This window comes from Melitaea cinxia, chromosome 13 (assembly GCF_905220565.1).
Source record: "Melitaea cinxia chromosome 13, ilMelCinx1.1, whole genome shotgun sequence".
Taxonomy (NCBI): Eukaryota; Metazoa; Arthropoda; class Insecta; order Lepidoptera; family Nymphalidae; genus Melitaea; species Melitaea cinxia.
This window is the reverse complement of record NC_059406.1, coordinates 15,594,061-15,613,840: the sequence shown is the minus strand read 5'-3', so window position 1 is coordinate 15,613,840 and position 19,780 is coordinate 15,594,061. Positions and strand designations below refer to the sequence as shown.

Here is a 19,780-nt window from a genome sequence, read left to right as displayed (position 1 = left end):
GTTTCGTGTAACAGTCATATAAATACCTATATAGTCGCATAGGAGTCATATACACGTTGGCGATTTGACTACATGTCATGTAGTGATAGCTGTCGCGGCGTGTATTCGACTTCGTGTCGAGTAATAGCACACAATATGACGTTTATCTAACGTATTCGTTGTATTATTGTCATTTAAAGATGATACTTTTATATTGAACGAATGAAAAATTGTAACAGATTATAAACATAACACACACTAATTGAATTTGGCAGTTTTTTTGACAGCTGAGTTAAAATATTGTATTTTTTACTTTGTTGAGGTGATAAAACCATTTCATCAGTTACAAACCATTGTGCAATCAAATTTACTGATTAATGTGAGGTAACTTTGTAACAAATTTTTCATGCGCTTTTAAAATTTTAATGTTTTCGTATATTTTTATTAATAATTTATTAAGTGACTGCGTTATATGACAACTATATAACTTCCCGACGTATATACTGCGTACATAGTGTAAATGTGTACGCCATGACAGTTGATTTAGGGATCAATAAGAAAATAATAAAACGCCTAGCTAACTTATTTCAAATAATTTATATTTTCAGAACAGAAGAATTTACGAGGCATATAACTTAGTTTAGTCTGAATAACACTTTTTTTTTAGGTAAACCCCACAATTATGATCCATATTTATGCGGATGTTGATAAGTTTTTATCGAAGATGGACTTCATCGAAATGATATGCGCAAATTTGAAATGGCCGTGGTCATTAACTCATTTTATATTTTGTTCTCGTTGTTATGGATGTGGTTTCCAGATAGCCCGTGGAAATAGACCGTTACATTTTGTTTTAACAGACAAAAATGTAAATAATTTATTACGTTATGGTTTATTTTGGTGCCCCGACTGCAAGTATATTGCTATCTATAATCTTTTTTCATAAGACGAATGCGAATATTGTAATTAGTCAATAATGTGGTAGGTGGGTAGGTGTGATACCTAAACCTTCCACTTGTAAATTATATAATTATTTAGCAAACAAAAAGATTACAAATTTGAATTTTATTATTTGTTATGTTGCGATTTTGTACCTATGTTCTTTTTGTGACATTTTATTTTTTGTAATTTTTGATGATGTTATTAGATAATTAAGATAATATAAAAGAAAAGTAATAAAGAGAATATAAAAAATATATATAAAAGAAGGTTTGTAACGATTAACGCACATTAACGGGTTTAAACGTGATTAAAACTTTTACTAAAGTCTTATTATTAGTTTTCAAGAAATATTTATAAGTTTCCTGTTGTATAGTAATTTTGTATAATCTATTGTGAGATTATTAGCTACATGTTTCAATATGGCAAACCAAATGAAGGTATTAGTTTGTTAATTTACATTTATGGATCAAAAGGCGATTTCAGTTTTTCCAAATCTAGCAATATTTCAAAGCTTCGCTTAATTTTGATTTCAAATAAGTGTTACATTTTGACTAACTTGAAATATTAATAACGTTCTTGAGGACAAATAAAAAATTAAACAATTTTTACTACCTTTTTTATTACCTATTTCTTAAATGTATGAATAAGCGGAACATAATATATATTTGAGTTGTATGAAACACTAACCAATTTACACTTTATATCAGTAATATAATATTTGGCTTCAGTTTTCGAAATTTCATCCTCATATATCATAAATATATTAAGATATGAAGATTTCATAGGCGTTTCATAAACATCGTTCCTTAAGTTTAAAATTCGATTTCCATTTATTTGAATACATCCCTCGTTGCAGGTAGCAGAACGCAATTCAACAAGGTGGTTGTTGTTAGCCAAAAACCACTTATTTCCATTATCAGTTGAGAGGATAAAGGTTTCAAGTTGAATCAATGTCTTGAATTTATTTCCATATTTGTAACTTTTCATCGAAGGATAGTTCATAACTATCCTTCGTAGTATCGTTTCTTAAGTTTTCTACTTCAATATTATATCTCTCTATTAATCTACATATTAGCAATTTTCTGAAGTGGCCGATTTCCATTTCTGATCATTCTCTTTATTTAACTTAATTTATTTTCAAAAGGATAAGCATTGTCTTCATTTTCGGACGCTGAATAACTGTCTTCAACTTCAGAATATGAACAAGAGTCCTGAACTTCGGCAAATGAACTGCGGGGTATACTCGTAGTATTTTGGTTAAATTTGCATTTACCTGTGATACGGAACCCTTCTTATTTGCCTCAGTCACAGCTTGAGCTTGAGTTCTATTACTTTGTATGAAAGTACGTGCTTGAAGCGAATGATAGTTGTTTTTAACTTTTCTTTTGAATGCACCACTTCTTTTAATACTTTTCCAATGTTTTCGATTAATGTTGTACGAAACAAGTAAATAAATTTTAATATGACTTTGATTTCAAAATGGTGGAAGTTGTTTACAAGGTTATTATAACCCTTTAATATGAGTATTAATATAATAACGGTTAATATAATAATAACGGTTGTATTATCATTTTTGTAATACTTTAGGATGTATACAAGTTACACCAGTACACTTATTCGACTTATATATAATAGTTACAAGTACTACGTGTAAACAATTACTATTCGTTTAGCAGATGTTTAAAAGGTAATTATATGACAAAATTAATAGTATTATGACGTTTACACTACGAAAACGTTTACACGACGAAAAGTTGTATATGCAAGTTTTATAGATGTCTTCATAGACGCTATTATATGACGATTGTAAAGAAATGTCGAAATAACGTCTATACGACAATGTTATACGACAAAAAATGTATACGTCTATTTGGACACATAATGCACCATAACATGACGTAGAGTTAAAAAAAATACTGTAATATAACTTTAATAAGACTCAAAGTCATATAATTGTTTGATTATATGACAAAAATGTTTGTTGGGTATACTTGTGTAGGTAACAGATGACCTCATCATTACAGCCTATACAGTCCACTGCTGGACATAGGCCTCCACAAGTTTACGCCAAAAATAACGTGAACTCACGTGTTTTGCCCATAGTCACCACGCTGGGCAGGCGGGTTGGTGACCGCAGTACTGGCTTTGTCGCACCAAAGACGCTGCTGCCCGTCTTCGGCCTGTATATTTCAAAGCCAGCAGTTGGATGGTTATCCCGCCATCGGTCGGCTTCTTAAGTTCCAAGATGGTTGTGGAACCTTGTTATCCCTTAGTCGCCTCTTACGACACCAACGGGAAGAGAGGGGGTGGCTATATTCTTTAGTGCCGTAGCCACACAGCACACTGGATGACCTACTGGTTAGAATTGAATTTTTATTTTTTATTTTTAGACAGCTCATTTACCGGTAAAAGGTAGGTATAGGCTATATAATATTTTAGTAGGTGCTATCTTCAAAGCTAGTATTTAAATAAAACCACTCACTTCCTCACAGCTGGGTGTGTGAACTTCGGAGTCAGGAGTTCCAAGGCGTCTTCCACTGCCATCGGCTCCCACTGGTACATCATGGACACGGCCTGCTTTACTTCGCCTGAACCGAGTTATAGGTTTAAATTTTTAAGCATTTACGACCGTTAATAGATTGAAAATTATTGCTCTTATTATTGAAGTAGATAGTGTAGATCAGGGATGTCAAAGATACGGCCCGCAATCGCAATGTATCGAAAAAGAAGAATCATGACCACTAGATTTCTTAATGGAAGTTTTAAAATGCGCATTATACATTTTTTTTTATTTCAATCTGGCCTGTCTATATATTCTAAATTTAATATAAGGCTCTCTGCAGAATTGAGTTTGACATCCCTGGTGTAAATAGTATTTTTTTTTAAATAATATACACGCAATCGTCTGGTCCTATAGTAAGCAAATTAATGCTTGTGTTATAGGTAACAGCCGACTGTTACAGCTAAAATGAACAAAGAACAAAGTCTATTGTGACCCTTCTATCAGTCTATTAAACTGGACATAATATGTGAAACGCGTCCTGTGTGACTGTCTGTATGTTTGCGATAAACTCAAAAATTTTACAGGACCGATTTTATTGCGGTTTTCACATATAAAAATGAATCCACCCTGTATTCATAAGAAGGTCTATGTTTACACTTTGTAAATGATTTGTGATTTATTGAAGTGTGACAATAATTGCAAAAAGGTCAGAAATTTATTCCGAAGCCGAAATTTAGACATTTTCTATATTCCAAGCTTAAATTGATACAATATACTAGACGCGCACAGCCATTGATGTCACGTAACCAACATGTAAATTAAAGTCGCAGGTTACCTGGTCGATTCCAGTTGATGCAAGTCAGGAACTTGGCGAGGCCTCGTCGGTCAGTCGACAGGTAGTATCTGGAACATTTTAAGAATATATATCTCGTTAATATATCAGTTTTATTTATTTTCATACACTTCGAGGGTGGCAAAAAAGGATACGGCTCACCTGATGGTTGATGATTACAGTAGTCTATAGCCTGCAATACGAAAATCATTGCAAACGCTTTAAAGACCCTATTCTTGACCACCCTCAGATACTCTGGCTATCTTAGTTACCATAGCAACACAACACTACTTGAGACTAGCATTATTTGTCTGTGATCTTCTGAAAGGTCGAGGTACTTCTCCAGTCGGGCTGCTCCAGTTTCTGAGCAGGATATATCCTGCTGTACCTACCTTATAAAATGATGATGGATGGCTTTCTTTCGTTCAGAAAGCTCCTACTACTTCAAGAGCACGTCCTGGCCAGTATGTATGCAGCGTTGTTCACCGGTACTTCCCCAGCAGGCCCCGCCAGCGCCACTCACCGGCACTTCCCCAGCAGGCCCCGCCAGCGCCACTCACCGGCACTTCCCCAGCAGGCCCCGCCAGCGCCACTCACCGGCACTTCCCCAGCAGGCCCCGCCAGCGCCACTCACCGGCACTTCCCCAGCAGGCCCCGCCAGCGCCACTCACCGGCACTTCCCCAGCAGGCCCCGCCGGCGCCACTCACCGGTACTTCCACAGCAGGTCCTGGTCGTCCGCGCTGAGCTGCAGGAAGGCGGCGGGCGCGGCCATGACGGCGCCCAGGCGGTCGCGCTCGGCGGCGGACGGCTTCACGTCGCGCCCGGGCTCCGCCGAGCGCAGCGAGCGCGCCAGCCGGTGGTGCTTGGACTCCACCAGGTTCTCCTGGAACCAGCCATAGAATACGTCACGCTAATTCGTACTACTTTGGACCCCCCCCCCTCTCACTCTAAGTCACGCTTTCTGCGACCATCTAAAAGATATTACGTCGACGATGATGTCAGATCGCAGATGTCAACGACATCGGGAGCGTTGCCAGCGCCTTGCTGATTCTAACCTGACCCTTCCCCGAAGTTCCAGCATTATACGGAGTACTGTATTATATCTTTAGATCATTCACTCAAGATCAAAGGTGAAATTTGGAAAGGAGATAGTTATTTTTATTTATTTATTTAACAATTTTTTATACGTACAAGATTATACACAATATTTTGTCATGGAGACTCACGTATAATGGGTGTGCTTATCCCTGTGAGAGATTTCTTCCAGCACACCCAAAAAGGAACGATTACAGACAGAAATTAAAGTAGGTAGACAGACGTACAAAAGAAAATATTAAATAATTGATATATATATATACACATATACGGGCGCACACACATATATATACACACATACACACACACACATACAGACAAATATGGACATGCACACGCGCAAACATATACTCACACAGTCCATATACATATATACTCATACAAAAAAAATATATATAGCTGACACACAAAATAATAATATTCAAATATAAATATATTATACCCACATAGTTAAAATTATGATAAGGAAAGATAATGCTCTTTTAATTTTTTCTTAAATGTATATATAGACGTGCAAGTGCGAATTGATGACGGCAATGAATTCCACAGCCTAGCTGCGTGGACAGTATAGGAATTAGTATAGAAACCAGAAGAGTGTGAAGGAATACGCAACAGTAGTTGTCCGTTGGATCGGCACGAGGAACCAGGAGGATGTAAAAATTCAAAACGCTCGCGAAGGTAATTAGGTGACAAGGGATTAAATAAAATGTTATAAAGGAGACAAAGAATATGAGTATTCCTGCGAAGCTTAATGGGAAGCCATTTGAGCTCACTTCGAAACTAAGTTAGCTAGTAAACGACCAATAAGAACGAATTTTAAGATAGGGTCGGGGGCTCTCGCAATTTTGTAAATCTTTCATGAGACTTACAAGTTTGAAATATGATAGAGAGATAGTTAATAGTTAGAAGACGACCATAAAGAACGGATTTTGCGTCAGGGCCGCATGGAGGAGGTTATAACACCTCCTTTAAACTTGAAATTTGGCAGATAGATGGATGGATGGATATGGATGGACTAGATGGAATGAATTTTGCGACAAGGCATGTTTAAGTAGGTGTAAGGGGTCTCACTAGTTTGTATGAAATTTATACATTTACTACAAACTACATTTTTTACAAGCTTGAAATTCGGCAGAGGTAGTTGATAGTTAGTAGACGTCCATTAAGAACGGGTTTTGCGATAGGGCCGCATAAAAAAGGGCTCTTGCAAGTTCCTACGTAAGTCATCAATTTTTTACTATAAACGCAAATTTGGAATTAGTAGACGTCAAAGGATTTAAAAAAAATATACCTACAAAGAACCTTTAAAATTAGAAACAAAAAAGTTTAAAAATAAGTAAAGACTTGTCTCATAGTTTGTGAAAGTTCTAGCCTTAAAAGGGATGAAAATTTGCATGGAAGTTTATAAGTAGTTAAAGATATAACTTGGTTAATGGACTACTAATAATAAATTATTTATTGGAACGAAGTTCCTTACGGCAGGCTTGACATTTGGCTGGGCGAGCGAACTGAAAAAAATGTGACACTAAAACCGTAAGAAAAATATATAACGGAAGTAACGTAATATCAGTTACACGACTGGATAATATGACGTTTGTAAAATTTAAATATTACTAGTAAACTTTTTTTAAATTATTGATGTAATTTTATACTGTCGACAAAAATAAATAAAGGCATGTTTTTTTTTATCTCACTTAATAGTTTGAATTATTATTATTATTATTTTGTTTGATTTATTTTATTTTACGGTTTTTGTTATTTTCTAAAATACTATATTTCCTAAATACTTTTATGTACTTAATTAAAAACCAATCAACAAAATAAAAAAATCAAAAGCTAGAAAATATATATAAAATTCAATATATTTTTTTTCAAATTGTGTTGCATCTATACTATCCGAAGGACCTTCGTCCCTACCTGGTGTCCCATGACAGCACATAATATTAATTTATTATTTTTAATTATTAATTGCATTAATAGGTATAAATAAAAAGTACTCCTCAGATATATAATAGCACAAATTTAAATAAGACCACACGACAAATAATAAACACACATAAAAACTTAGACACATTAAACAAGAATCATCAAAATCGATACACCCAGTAAAAAGTTATGAGGTAGCACAAATGAAAAATGCAGTCGAATTGAAGACCTCGTCTTTTTCCTCGGGTTTGAAACAAATACTAAATTTAGTCAATAAAATTTGCAATAAAATTATTAAAAAATAAAATAAAATAAACAATGAGTACGACAAAATAAGGTCCTTGATATTGAAAGGTGTTAACATACCTTTATATGTAAAATGTAATAATTTTCCCAGCCTTGTTGAAACAATATAAATAATGCAATGCCAACAGCCCGTCGGCATAACTTTAAATTAATTTTTTAATACATGACCTAGATTCCAATACGGATATCAATGAAATTAACTTTTTATAGCATATCATTTTTATCACATCAGACGTTTACGTGGTTTCACTCGCGTTTAGTCTAAAGTTAATTTGCTGTTACTGTTAAAACTGTACGCAATTTTATATTTTAGTGTTGTATTTCTTTTTAACCGACTTCAAAAAAGGAGAAGGTTACTCAATTCGATCGTATATATAAATATTTTTTTAATGTATTTTTGGGGATATCTTCGTCGTTTATGAACCGATTTTGATAAAATTTTTTTGTTGGAAAGAAGATATCCCAAGTGTGGTGCCATGATAAGGAAACCAGGATCTGACGATGGGATCCCAGAGAAATCGAGGGAAACCATCGAAAATCTCAGTGACGACTAGTGCGTTTGTTAATTTTTTTCGTCTACTTACGTTGTATTACTTCTCGATGTAATTGAAGTCGGTATTTTTCGTTTGCGAGCAGACACAATTATTAGTTTTCGTGTTCTATAGAAGATATAGATTTTAGAAGATGGCAAATAAGGGTACGTTCAGCCTGATGATAAGCTATTGCCGTAGCTAACGGCGTCTTACGCGTTGGCGACCTACTAATTTTGACCTGCCTTACTCACCACAGAGATAAAAAACTCCTTGAAACCAGTTTGCCTACATTTCTGTAAATTGAAGTATTTCCCTACCTCGAGCTTGTAGGTAGTAAATAAAACATACCTGCAGTATCTCATAGTCAGGTACTGTGACTACATCCGCCTCTCGGAGCTGGCAAGTTTCGTCCCCTTCGTGCTCATAGTACACTACCGCGTGCTGGCAAATGGAAACAAATCAAGTCAAAACATTTTTATTCGTGACACACAAACATCTGTACTCGCGCTTGACTTGGGGAGTAATCTGGTGAATGCGCGACGAGGGCGTTACGAAAAGTGTGATCGGGCGAGGCGAACGGAGCAAGAGAGAAATGCGAGTACACATTTTCTTTCTCTCTTTCTTTCATAGCCTGTCTGCTAAAGAAGATTTACTTCAGTCGTGTGGTCTAAAGCATACTTGTTTTTTTTTTTTGGATTTTCTGATTACAGCCCATAAAATTAGAGTGTACAGCAGTGGTTCTTAACCAAAATTTTCAAAACTTTTTTTATGAGGGTTAATCTAGAGAACTTAGATAAAACGTAGTGAAACTCACTCACTCTGCACCTCGCTTACGCGGACTACTTAGGGTTCTTCCACGGACAAGTGTTCCGCGAACCTTTGGTTAAGAACCACTGGTTTACAGCATTTAAACAAAATATAAACATTAAAACAACAAAATGAATGACCACACACATGAGCTCCCAAACCGCCATGGTCACTGAGACTATTGAAGTTTCTAAGCTTTCTGGGTCACTCGAAACGTCTCCAAAATATAGACCCAGTTATATTAATAAAAGATATAAATTTTAGGGGGGACATTATGAATATTGTAAGCATAAAGGTAATGATGTCGTTGTGATACTACATTAGTAGTAGATTACGAGACCAGATATACTAGATATACTATGCATTCAGCCTTTAATATCCCACTGCCTAGACCTCTTTCTCCATTTAGAAGAAGTATCGGAGCTTAATCCACCACGCTGCTCCACTGCGGGTTGGCGGATAGATATACTATGGCAACACGTTAATAAGTCACATCATCATCACTTCAGCCTAATACAGTCCACTGCTGGATATAGGCCTCCAAAAGTTCGCACCAAAAATGGCGTGAACTCATATGTTTTGTCCATAGTCACCACGCTGGGCAGGCGGGTTGACCGACTTTAATAAGTGTGTGTGCGCAATTCACACACGGCTGAAGTGAAATTTCTGAAAATTAGCTCACGAGGGCTTTTTTTGTATCTCACCCTCTCCTACACATCCATGTTTGTTGCTTTGTCATGACGCATTTCCATTGCATCGACTTTCAAATCACAACGATTTTAAAGATGTTTCACTTCAAAACCTAATATAAAAAAAAAATTGTTGCTTTCTCCAACGTGCTGATTGTTGTAATTACCCCTCGAACAAATTTTATTTCTTAAAGTTGGCATGTATTATTTAAGGTTGTAGACTATGATTTTGATATTGTGACTCAACACAAGGAATGATTGGTTTGATGATGATGATGAGAGAGCAAAAGCAAAAAAGGGCAAAGATAAAGAGAGCAAAAGCAAAGGTTAACAATTTTAAAGCAATAAATATAGTGTACTCACATTGATATCATTTATATGAACCGTCGGGAACTCAATCATGAGATACATGTAGTTGGAGTTCCGCTTCTCTTTCTCGTTAATCATTTCAATTTCACGGAACGTCAGTCGATCGAGCCAGTCCACCTGGAAAAAAATAGTTATTTTAACCGACTTGCAACATGCAAAACAATTTGAAGGAAAATCTTTATTTTTCTAAGTTATTTTTTGTCGAAAAGATCGTTAATGTTTAGATCGAAAATAAAAAATGCTTTAAAAAATATTATGTTTACAGCAAAATAAAATAAAAAATCTAATCGTTAATTTACAAAATTAGTTTTTAAAAATGAAATCGATTTAAACATATATAAGTATCAATATAAATCAAAATGAAGGTTGCTAAGCGCATAACTCGAGAATGGCTTGTCTAATTCGGCAATTTTTTTTCAACCAGCAAGGATTTAATACAAAAAAAAAATACTATTAACTTTTGACAGAACGAAGTCTGTCCGGGCAGCTAGCAAACAAATAAAAACTATGATTATTATTATAGTGAATATATTGACCTACTTTTAAGACAAGTGATAAGGCGTTTATATTTAACGGTTATTTTAAATTAATAAAGGGGCGTTAAGATTATTGACATTGCTTTTATTTGTAAAATAAAAAGCATTTAAAATAATAATAGTAACAATAACACATTAAACTCAACGGCCCCAAGTGGTTAGTGTTTTCTCTTGTGTCGGGGGTCCAGAAACACACACGGTATAGCAGCACAAACTCCCAGACCACGACATGCTATATGACCAATACAAATGTTCGGGCTGGCACCGCTGCACCAACATCATCGAACGTTCTTATGAGTTATGAGTTGATGATTATACACAAAAATGTGATAAAATTGCTGGATAACGCGCTTGCGCGCTTCAGCCTGTAATATCCCACTGCTGGGCATAGGCCTCTATCGTAAAGATCAGAGCTTAATGCACCACGCTGTTCCAGTGCGGTTGGCGGATATATTTTCTACTATGAGTAAGGGTCGCTTTCAGGTGTCTATGATGACAACCGGGACCGGCTTAACGTGCTCTCTGAGGTACGGTAGGGAGACCCACGAAGACTAACAACCAGATCGGAAATAAATATTTGTTTAAGCACAAATATTCACTCCGAGTGGGAATCGAACCCACGACCGTCGGTGTTTAGGCGTTGTTTAGGTGTAATGTATCTAATGTGGACATGAAGTAATTTTAAAACTGTATGTTGATTTTGCTACCATGACTATTTTGACCTTATGCTGCAATTTTTTTTATTTCATTTAATTTTCTGTAATGATCTTTATTACACTGGAACCAGAACTATTGACAAATCGTTTTAATAACTGATAAAAACTCAATAAAGAAAAGATAATCTTAGGGAATACAGTGGCAGATTGTGCAGCTTTTAGCAGTTTACGCTAATCTTTCATTAGTATATTATATAGTACTGCCCTGTTCGAGTTAGCCGTATATGATATGTAGTCAGTAAGCTACAGCTGCCTAGCTATTAATGTACAAGCCAAATCACTTACCTTTGGTATATGTCCGTTTCGATGTTTCTTAGCTAGTTTAGCCAATCTCTGCATTTGTTCCTCCCCTTTGTCAGGCGCCTTCCCCGGTGTTTTCTCACTGCCCTCCATCCCGGGCCACACACGTAGGTCGAACATGCCCTTTTTGAACACAAAACGAACCTTAGATACGAACTGTGACCACTTCTCGACCACACGTAACTTACTCGACGATTTGCCCATGTTTTTTTTTTTTAAACTTGGAACCGAAGAGGTTTTATTGTTTTCATTTTTTATATTGACGTTTAGAGAAAAAAAAACTTTAATTTTATTTGCACTTTTTTTTTAAATTTAATTCCACATCAAATCAAAAAAAAAATGTATTCTTTATAAATTATGATTTCACGTGTTACTTTTACTTTTATGGATAAAAAAAACTAAAATATATTTTTAATTTATGATTTTTATGTTTAATTTAATTTAAGTTGATACTACACTTTCAATTTTTACCCGTTTTATATATACTTATATTTAATTAGTAATTGTTAACGAGTGTTTGTACAAATAAAATAAAATTAATGATATAGAGTTCACTGCCTCCTCCCGAGATTGCAGGAGCACTGATCCTGTAGAGTACATTCTAGTTTATGATAAATATTTCAGACTTGATAATATGACGATGTCGGTTAAGATGAGATTTTTTTTTTTATAGAAAAAATAAGCTTTTCTTAAAAATTGATTTTAACCTCAGACGCAAGAGGGTTGTACTAAGTTTAACACCAATGTCAGTTGGCATCGTAGGTCTTTAATGATGGATCGATTTCCGATGTTTTTTTTTTACGTGAAAGTGTTACCTTGCTAGCTAAGTTTGGTAAAAAAACCTATGCAGCAGATGTGCAGCAGTTTGAAGAGTATTAGCTCTTTTAAAAATGATGTACGTAAGACATGTTCGGCATAAAATGGAATTATTGCTGTGTAAAGTTATTGCAAGGTGTTATTGCAAGTGTAGTTAGTATCTGAATATTAACTACTAAAAAAATTATTGTATTGATTTAATAGTTACTCGGCGTGGTTTTTACTTCACTCTTTTTTGGAATTATTTTATTTTGTCAATCGAAAAAATTCTGGTGATTTTGACCTCCTTTAGTGTGCCACCCGGTGTCATGCCCCCAAACCCAACCAAAAACAAAGTTTTGTACAAATACAAAATGTCCACTTCGAGCGAGAATCGAACTCTCAACCATTACACCCGAATGGTAATCTTTAAATAATTTATTTTATTATAAATAACAAATATATAATATATTATGGTATGTATGTCACGGAAAAATAACACGTATGGAGTCACGGGCAGTACGTAAACAATAAAGTATAAACATACCTAACATTGGTTATAATGTAATTTATTACTCGTATTAATAACATTTATCAATTACTAGTTGACACGCACAACTTTGTCTGTACTTCTCATTTAAAGTACAACTTACAACGCAAATACATCAATTTGTAGGCAGTGGCGTATTTTAAGATTCACGCCCCGGACCTATAAAATTTGCCCCATAAATTAAGGGAAAAGGCAAAAGCAGCGTTATGGAATTTTTCGGGTTATTTTTTTTAGGCCACCTCGATTCCGTATAATTTTTATGTAACACTCTTTGAAACTAACGATACCTATTATATTTCGACAGGCCTTTTATAAGTAAAAATCGATTATAGAAAACTAGCTATAGCTCGGGGAGTAAGATGGTGAATGCGTGACGAGAGTTACGAAAAAGTGTGATCTGGCGAGGCTAACGGAAGTCGAGAGGGAGATATAAGTTAGTGAAGATAGAAAGCGAGAGAATTACGTTTCGTAAGTTTTACTTCAGTCGTGTGATCTAAAGCACACTCGTTTTCTTCTTTTAGCATACACACACGGTCATCTTTTCCTAAGCTAAGTAACTTAATGCTTGTGTTATAGATAACTGGCTAATATAGCTACATATTTTTTTTTTTCGATAAACACACTAGCAGAAAGCACTGCACTGCTCACTGCTAACTGCGCCAACAGGCTTTTCAAGGAAATGAATTAGTATATAACGTTGGGTTCCTAAGAAAAAAAAAAGAAAAAAATTAGTGTAATTATCACCTGTCTCAACATGCCGTGTTTGCCGAACAGAGAGATGGTGGTCCCGCCCACCACCAACACTTGCGCCGGGCCCGCGCAGTCGTAAATGCTCATCGCGAGGATGGCATTGCGCGGTAGATCGCTGAAGTATACCGGAAGGGTCACCCATTCGTTCCAACTGGAACGACACATTTAAATTGGTAAAGTTGTAGGCTCTTGACACACTCACACACTTACATACATACACATACACAAAATAGCTCACATATACTTAATTTCATATATAGCATCTTATATGGTTGATTGGTTTTGTATGACTGTTTTTGTTGCGAAGATATCTACCCCTTCATAAACAACTTGTGCCAAAATTACATATTGTAACACGGGAGAGGTTGGCCGATCATCCTTAACACAGAGTATACTAATAACTCATATAGGAATATCATCATAAGGAAATCAATTTTTTTTTTATGTAATTAAACTTTGTAATTGATAAATTGATAAACTTAGCATTAGTAAATTTTGTAACATATACCAAATGTTAAAAAATGTTTATTGAAATAAAGCTTATTGTTGTTATTACACTCTTTATAGATGCTATGCCCCGCGATGTCACCTGGGTAAAAAATATGATATATGTAAATGGACAATCCAACACAATAATAATTTCAATTCGAGCCAGTAGATCTTGAGATTAGCTCATTCAAACAAAATTCCTAGCTAATTGCTCTACGACAGCACAAGTGTCGACAAGTACTTTTTATAAAATAAAAAAAAACGCTGGTAATAAAGTAACGTGTAAATGTCTGTCGTGAGCGGGGATCGAACACGCGACCGCCAGCGCAACAGCCAGTGTTTGTAACCGCTGCACCAACGCGTCGTCAATTATAATCTAAATACACAATAACGTAGCTGTTATAGTTATTGACATATTATTTTGTATATAATGACGCATACGAAAGGTAAATTACAAAGCAATTATTCACAATAATTAAATGTTGATAGCAATTAATTAGCTTGATGAAATTCCATTTTTGTTTTATTTTTTTTACACATAATTCTCGTTGTCAATACTTGATTGAAAATAAATAATTTGTTAGATATTACTAAAGAATATTATAACGGTTGAAAACATTGGGCGAAATTTTTTAATAGCGATTCAGCCATAAATCAATACTAATAAATACAGTCAGCTTTTTTGTTCGGTTATACTGCGCAAAATACTCAACCAATCGGAATACTTATACCATAAGATGCAGCATGTTTTGGAGAAGGTTTTAGTATATGATATGTTGGTGATTACTTATCGTGTAAAAAATATGAATGGACAGAGATCGCTAGTCTTAGAAAATTCGTCAAGCATTCGAATAAAACTAGTTTTTAACAACCAAAAAATGTGTACCGTTGGCGTTAGTTTGGTTGGATTAAATGTCAAAAGTATATGTATATATATGGATAAATAAACATAAATATGGAATACCTACGATTTTATTTTTGTGTTACCCACACATTAGGAATTCTGAACATTTTTGAATATCCACGGTTCGCTTAAACCGAATATAAAAGTTATCATATCAAAAATTTCGATCTAGCGGGTACATCGTTCCATAGCTTAATTGGCTAGAGCGCCGACACAGTCAGTCAGAGACGCGGGTTCGATCCCCGCTGGAGCGGTCAATTTTTGATATGATACTCAAAAATGTTTATAAATATGGAATATTCGTATTATTAATACATTCTTCTTGGTACTCTGCGTGCGGTTAACATTTCACCTGCAGTTATTGACTGGTTTCACTCCTATCTTTCTGGACGCCAGCAGTGCGTTACTTTCAACGGCAATACGTCAGATTGGATGGAACTTACTGCTGGTGTTCCACAAGGTGGCGTCTTATCTCCATTGCTATTTTCTGTGTTCATTAACAATGTTTCTCGTGTTATCACTTCTCCCTTCCATTTGTATGCAGATGACTTACAAATATACAGACACTTTCAGTTGACTGAGTTACATGAGGCTGTTGAAAATTTAAATAGTGATCTTGTCGCAGTTCAGGACTGGGCTAGGTCTTTTGGTCTGGTGGTCAATCCTGCTAAATCACAAGCTATCATTATTGGAAGTAGTCGATTGAGAAGCAGACTTGACTGGGAATTGGTTCCTAAAATCTCGTACTCTGGGGTCCCAATTCCTTACTGTGATAAAGTTAGGAATTTAGGGCTTATTATGGATTGCAATTTGTCATGGTCAGCTCATGTCAGCGAGGTCAGCAGAAGAATACACTACACATTTCACTCTCTCAAGCGTCTCCAATATTTTCTTCCTTTCCAAACCAAAATTATGCTTGCGCAAACCCTTCTACTGCCTATCCTTGATTATGCTGATGTATGCTATCTGGATGTGACTGAGGAGCTACTTACAAAGTTAGAGCGTCTCCAAAATCTTGCCATAAGATTCATTTTTGGCCTGCGAAAATTTGATCGCATCTCTCAATTTCGTGCTCAGTTAAAATGGCTCCCCATTCGTCTTCGGCGTGATATGCACATCCTTTCCACTCTCTTTAATATCCTTCACGATCCAAATTCTCCATCGTATCTTCGATCCCGATTTCACCTACTGCCCTCTCCTACTCGTTCCAGGCGCTCTGGCATTACAGCTAAGCTAGACATACCAAAATGTAATACAAAATTTAAGTTAAATTCTTATTCGGTACGCGCCTCCATACTATGGAACAAACTCCCAAGAGTCATTCAAACTAGTCCTTCCCTTGTTTCCTTTAAATATAAATTAAAGAAACACTTGCTTTCACTAGCTAATGTGTAATCATCTGTATATTATAGAATATGTATGTATTTACTTATATATTATAGTGAGTATGTATATGTATATGTTTATGTATATGTATAAGTATATTTATATTTTGGTATGTATCTTTATATGTATTTGTTAATATGTAGTATGTTACATTTTTGTATATATATATAAATTTTATTCTTTTATTTTATTTATTTTTTCTTTGGTGTTTTTTTTTTTTAATATTTATTATTTATTTTTATTTTCTTCTGAATGAATACTTCTTGCACTGTTTGCCTCGCTATATGAAACACTTACTCATGACCATGGGTTGACTGGAAGAAATCTCTTTCAGAGATAAGTCTACCTTTGCCATAAACCTTTCTATTATTGTATGTTTTATATCTATTTTTGAGTGCAATAAAGAATATAATATATTTGAATGAAGCGCAATTCAGACATCTGTTGACAATTAAATATTTTAGAATTTGGATTTTACTATATTTACTAAAAAAGAGATAAAATATTTAGTAAAGTATAAATAAGTTATTCATCTGCGGGATGCCACGGAACAGGTCAATTAATGCTTCTTTTAAAACCAAACCTTTAACTTTTAATACATGTTGCTGGTTGAGCAATTCTAGTATTTAACTTTCAATTTATATATGTATATTCCATTCCATCCACTTCTGTTCTGCTTAGTGCCTTATTTTGCTGTATGTCCTGCACATAAGGGGTTCCAACCTAGACATTATGTTATGTATGAACTATTTCTGTATCTTTTAATGGCTGCGACCTGTTCTGTATGTGATTAAATAAATAAATAATATAAATAACTTAAGACATATAACTTACTTCCATCTATTGGTGAAAGGTTTGTAAGAAGTCATGACTGGCAGCGAGACTGGCACTCCGTCACTTAGGATTTGGCACTTTACGTACAAATCTGAGCAGCCATCTTGGTAGAGTCCCGAAAATTTGAGCATGGGGTCTTGCAGTAGTTGGTCATACTCAGGTTTAGGTCGTGTGCCTTCAAGAGTACCGCTGGAAAGAAATATAAGATCACTTTTAGATAAGTTCGGCTTTATATTCTACTCAAATTAGGTTTGTAAAAATATTTTAACCAACTTCAAGAAAAAGAGAGGGTTTCAATTCAATTGTTTTTTTTTTTTTAATTTGTGTTAACTCTGATTATACCTATTTAGATGATTCTTTTTTATTTGAATACTGGCGCTTGACACGTGGTCGCATTTAAATTTGATCGAGCTCTGATGAGCAGTTTTTAAATTATCCCTAATAATATGTGTACGGGTCAACGCACATTGAGCAATATGATTGTTTTGCTAATTAGTAACCTCTTTAATTTAGCTGATTTATTACGAAATTGTTATTTTTCTTATGCAGATTTCTAATGAAATTGATATTTGTTTGCTACGAATGACGTCAAATGACGTCTGTACTTCTGCCTATATATACACAAAATAATCTTAATAAATTTAGTGTTAGATCGACTTTCATTGGGTTTGGTTTCCCTCATAACCTTCCCTCACATGTCATCTCTCACTCAACCATAGACTGTACCATACAGTTTTTTGGTCCTTCGAGAAAAGAGGCCTTGCTGTTGACAAGCTGTGGATTTCCATCGACGTTTGGAAGATAATACAGCAACTTCAAGCAAAATACAAGCTTTCTATAAGACAACAGTCTTTCTTCGAGGATCATACAGTTTTTTGGTCCTTCGAGAATACAGCCTTGCTGCTGACAAGCTACGCAGTCATTCTGAACCTGCAAGCTACAAGACAACAGTCTTACTTCGAGGATACATACAGTCGTGTTGATCCTTCGAGAAAAAAAAAACAAATATTTCTTCGAGAAATCACTCAAGAAAACAGTCAATCAAGACTATAAACTCTACGGATTTCCATCGACATTTGGAAAATCCACATAAAGTGGCCACAACGCTCACGTGGAATTTGTGTGACTGCGAATCGGTTGACTGGCTTCCCAGAAGCGGGTTCCACCAGTTAAATTGAGAAGGCGCAATCAAGGTCGCACTATCCACTGAGAGATTGGCCTGGACCCCTGAAGACGGTCCTATCAATTTTACATCAACGTCAGCATTAAAAAATAAATATGGAAAATATCCTGCAACGACAACAAGAAATTGTCGAAGCAATAAAAAAGATAGAGAGGAACTTCAACAAAGATTCCGTATCCCGGAAGACCCGTAAATACTTGGACGAGCGACTCGATGTCCTTGACAAATTATGGGCCGAGTTCCAAGGTAACGACCAACGGTTGTCGCTCTACCATAACGATACTGATCCTTATTTTAAAGAAAATCAATACGTACAGGCAAGAGAATACTTTGATTCTGTACGCATCAAGGTAGCGTCATTTTCGCCAGCAAGGGAGACTTCTGTGTCACCGACACCAGGAGCTGGCAAACCACTGGAATCACCTGCGATTCCGACAACACCAAAGCTGCAGCCAAGACTCACATTGCCAACAAGTTCAAATGCCACTAAGATCTCAACGACGGATCGAGGTCAGGCAACAGAATTGATGTCACTGCAAAGAACAAACTTCCGAGCTTTTCATCGACAAATAAATCGCTTGAAAGTAGATGAAATCCAAGACAAATGGGAGCTGGAAGACGAGTTACGCAACATACAAACGCGCTGGAACGCAATAGACGCTTTGCACTTGCAAATAGATAATATCCTACAAGGATCGGATACCCAGTACGATAGTGAGTTTTACGCCTACGAAGATTCATATAAGTCAATCAAAAGGGCGTTGAATCTTAAACTCACATCGACCATTCATCACGAAAAATCGACACCACAGATCGACTTGCCTACATTTACAGGCAAATATACGCAATGGCCTACGTTTTATGACTTATACGTAGAAAGTATTCATAATAACAATTTGATTACAAAAACTCAGAAGATGCAACACCTAAAGAGCAAATTACGAGGAGATGCTGAACGAATCATCCAACATCTAACTATCTCAGCGGACAACTACGACACAGCGTGGGAATTGTTGACACACAGATATAACAATCCACAATTGTTATTTACTAAACAAATCGAAATCTTTATTAATCAGCCAGCCGCTCAAAAACAATCAGCCTACGAGATTAGACGTATTTACGACACGTCAATGGAATGTATCTACGCTATTAAAAACCTGGGTATCGATACAAGTACCTGGGACCCATTACTAGTTCATATTATTACAAAAAAGCTGGATACAGTCACCTATAACGACTACAAGGAAGCCCGGAAAATGCCACGAGAATTACCTTCACTCTCGGAGCTAATGGACTTCTTAGAGAGCAAATTCATCGCTTTAGAACCAAGCGGCATAAGAGATAGAGAAACG

The 19,780-nt window shown here is 35.6% G+C and overlaps 1 protein-coding gene and 1 long non-coding RNA gene across 2 annotated transcripts in view; one reads left to right on the top strand and one right to left on the bottom strand.

Moving 5' to 3' along the window:
- The window catches only part of LOC123658950 (phosphatidylinositol 3-kinase catalytic subunit type 3), a 33,374-nt gene that overhangs the window by 10,823 nt on the left and 2,771 nt on the right, over window positions 1-19,780 (bottom strand). Inside the window, exons 2-9 of the mRNA XM_045594241.1 lie at window positions 17,243-17,431; window positions 13,624-13,780; window positions 11,520-11,657; window positions 9,977-10,099; window positions 8,466-8,558; window positions 4,965-5,140; window positions 4,260-4,327; window positions 3,404-3,509 (exon numbers count right to left, since the gene is read on the bottom strand). Coding sequence (XP_045450197.1) covers window positions 3,404-3,509; window positions 4,260-4,327; window positions 4,965-5,140; window positions 8,466-8,558; window positions 9,977-10,099; window positions 11,520-11,657; window positions 13,624-13,780; window positions 17,243-17,431 — 1,050 coding nt within the window. The remainder of the gene's footprint in view (window positions 1-3,403; window positions 3,510-4,259; window positions 4,328-4,964; window positions 5,141-8,465; window positions 8,559-9,976; window positions 10,100-11,519; window positions 11,658-13,623; window positions 13,781-17,242; window positions 17,432-19,780) is intronic.
- Window positions 332-867, top strand: LOC123659090. Its single transcript, XR_006743974.1, has 2 exons — window positions 332-363; window positions 647-867. It is a non-coding gene; the product is annotated as an uncharacterized LOC123659090 (long non-coding RNA).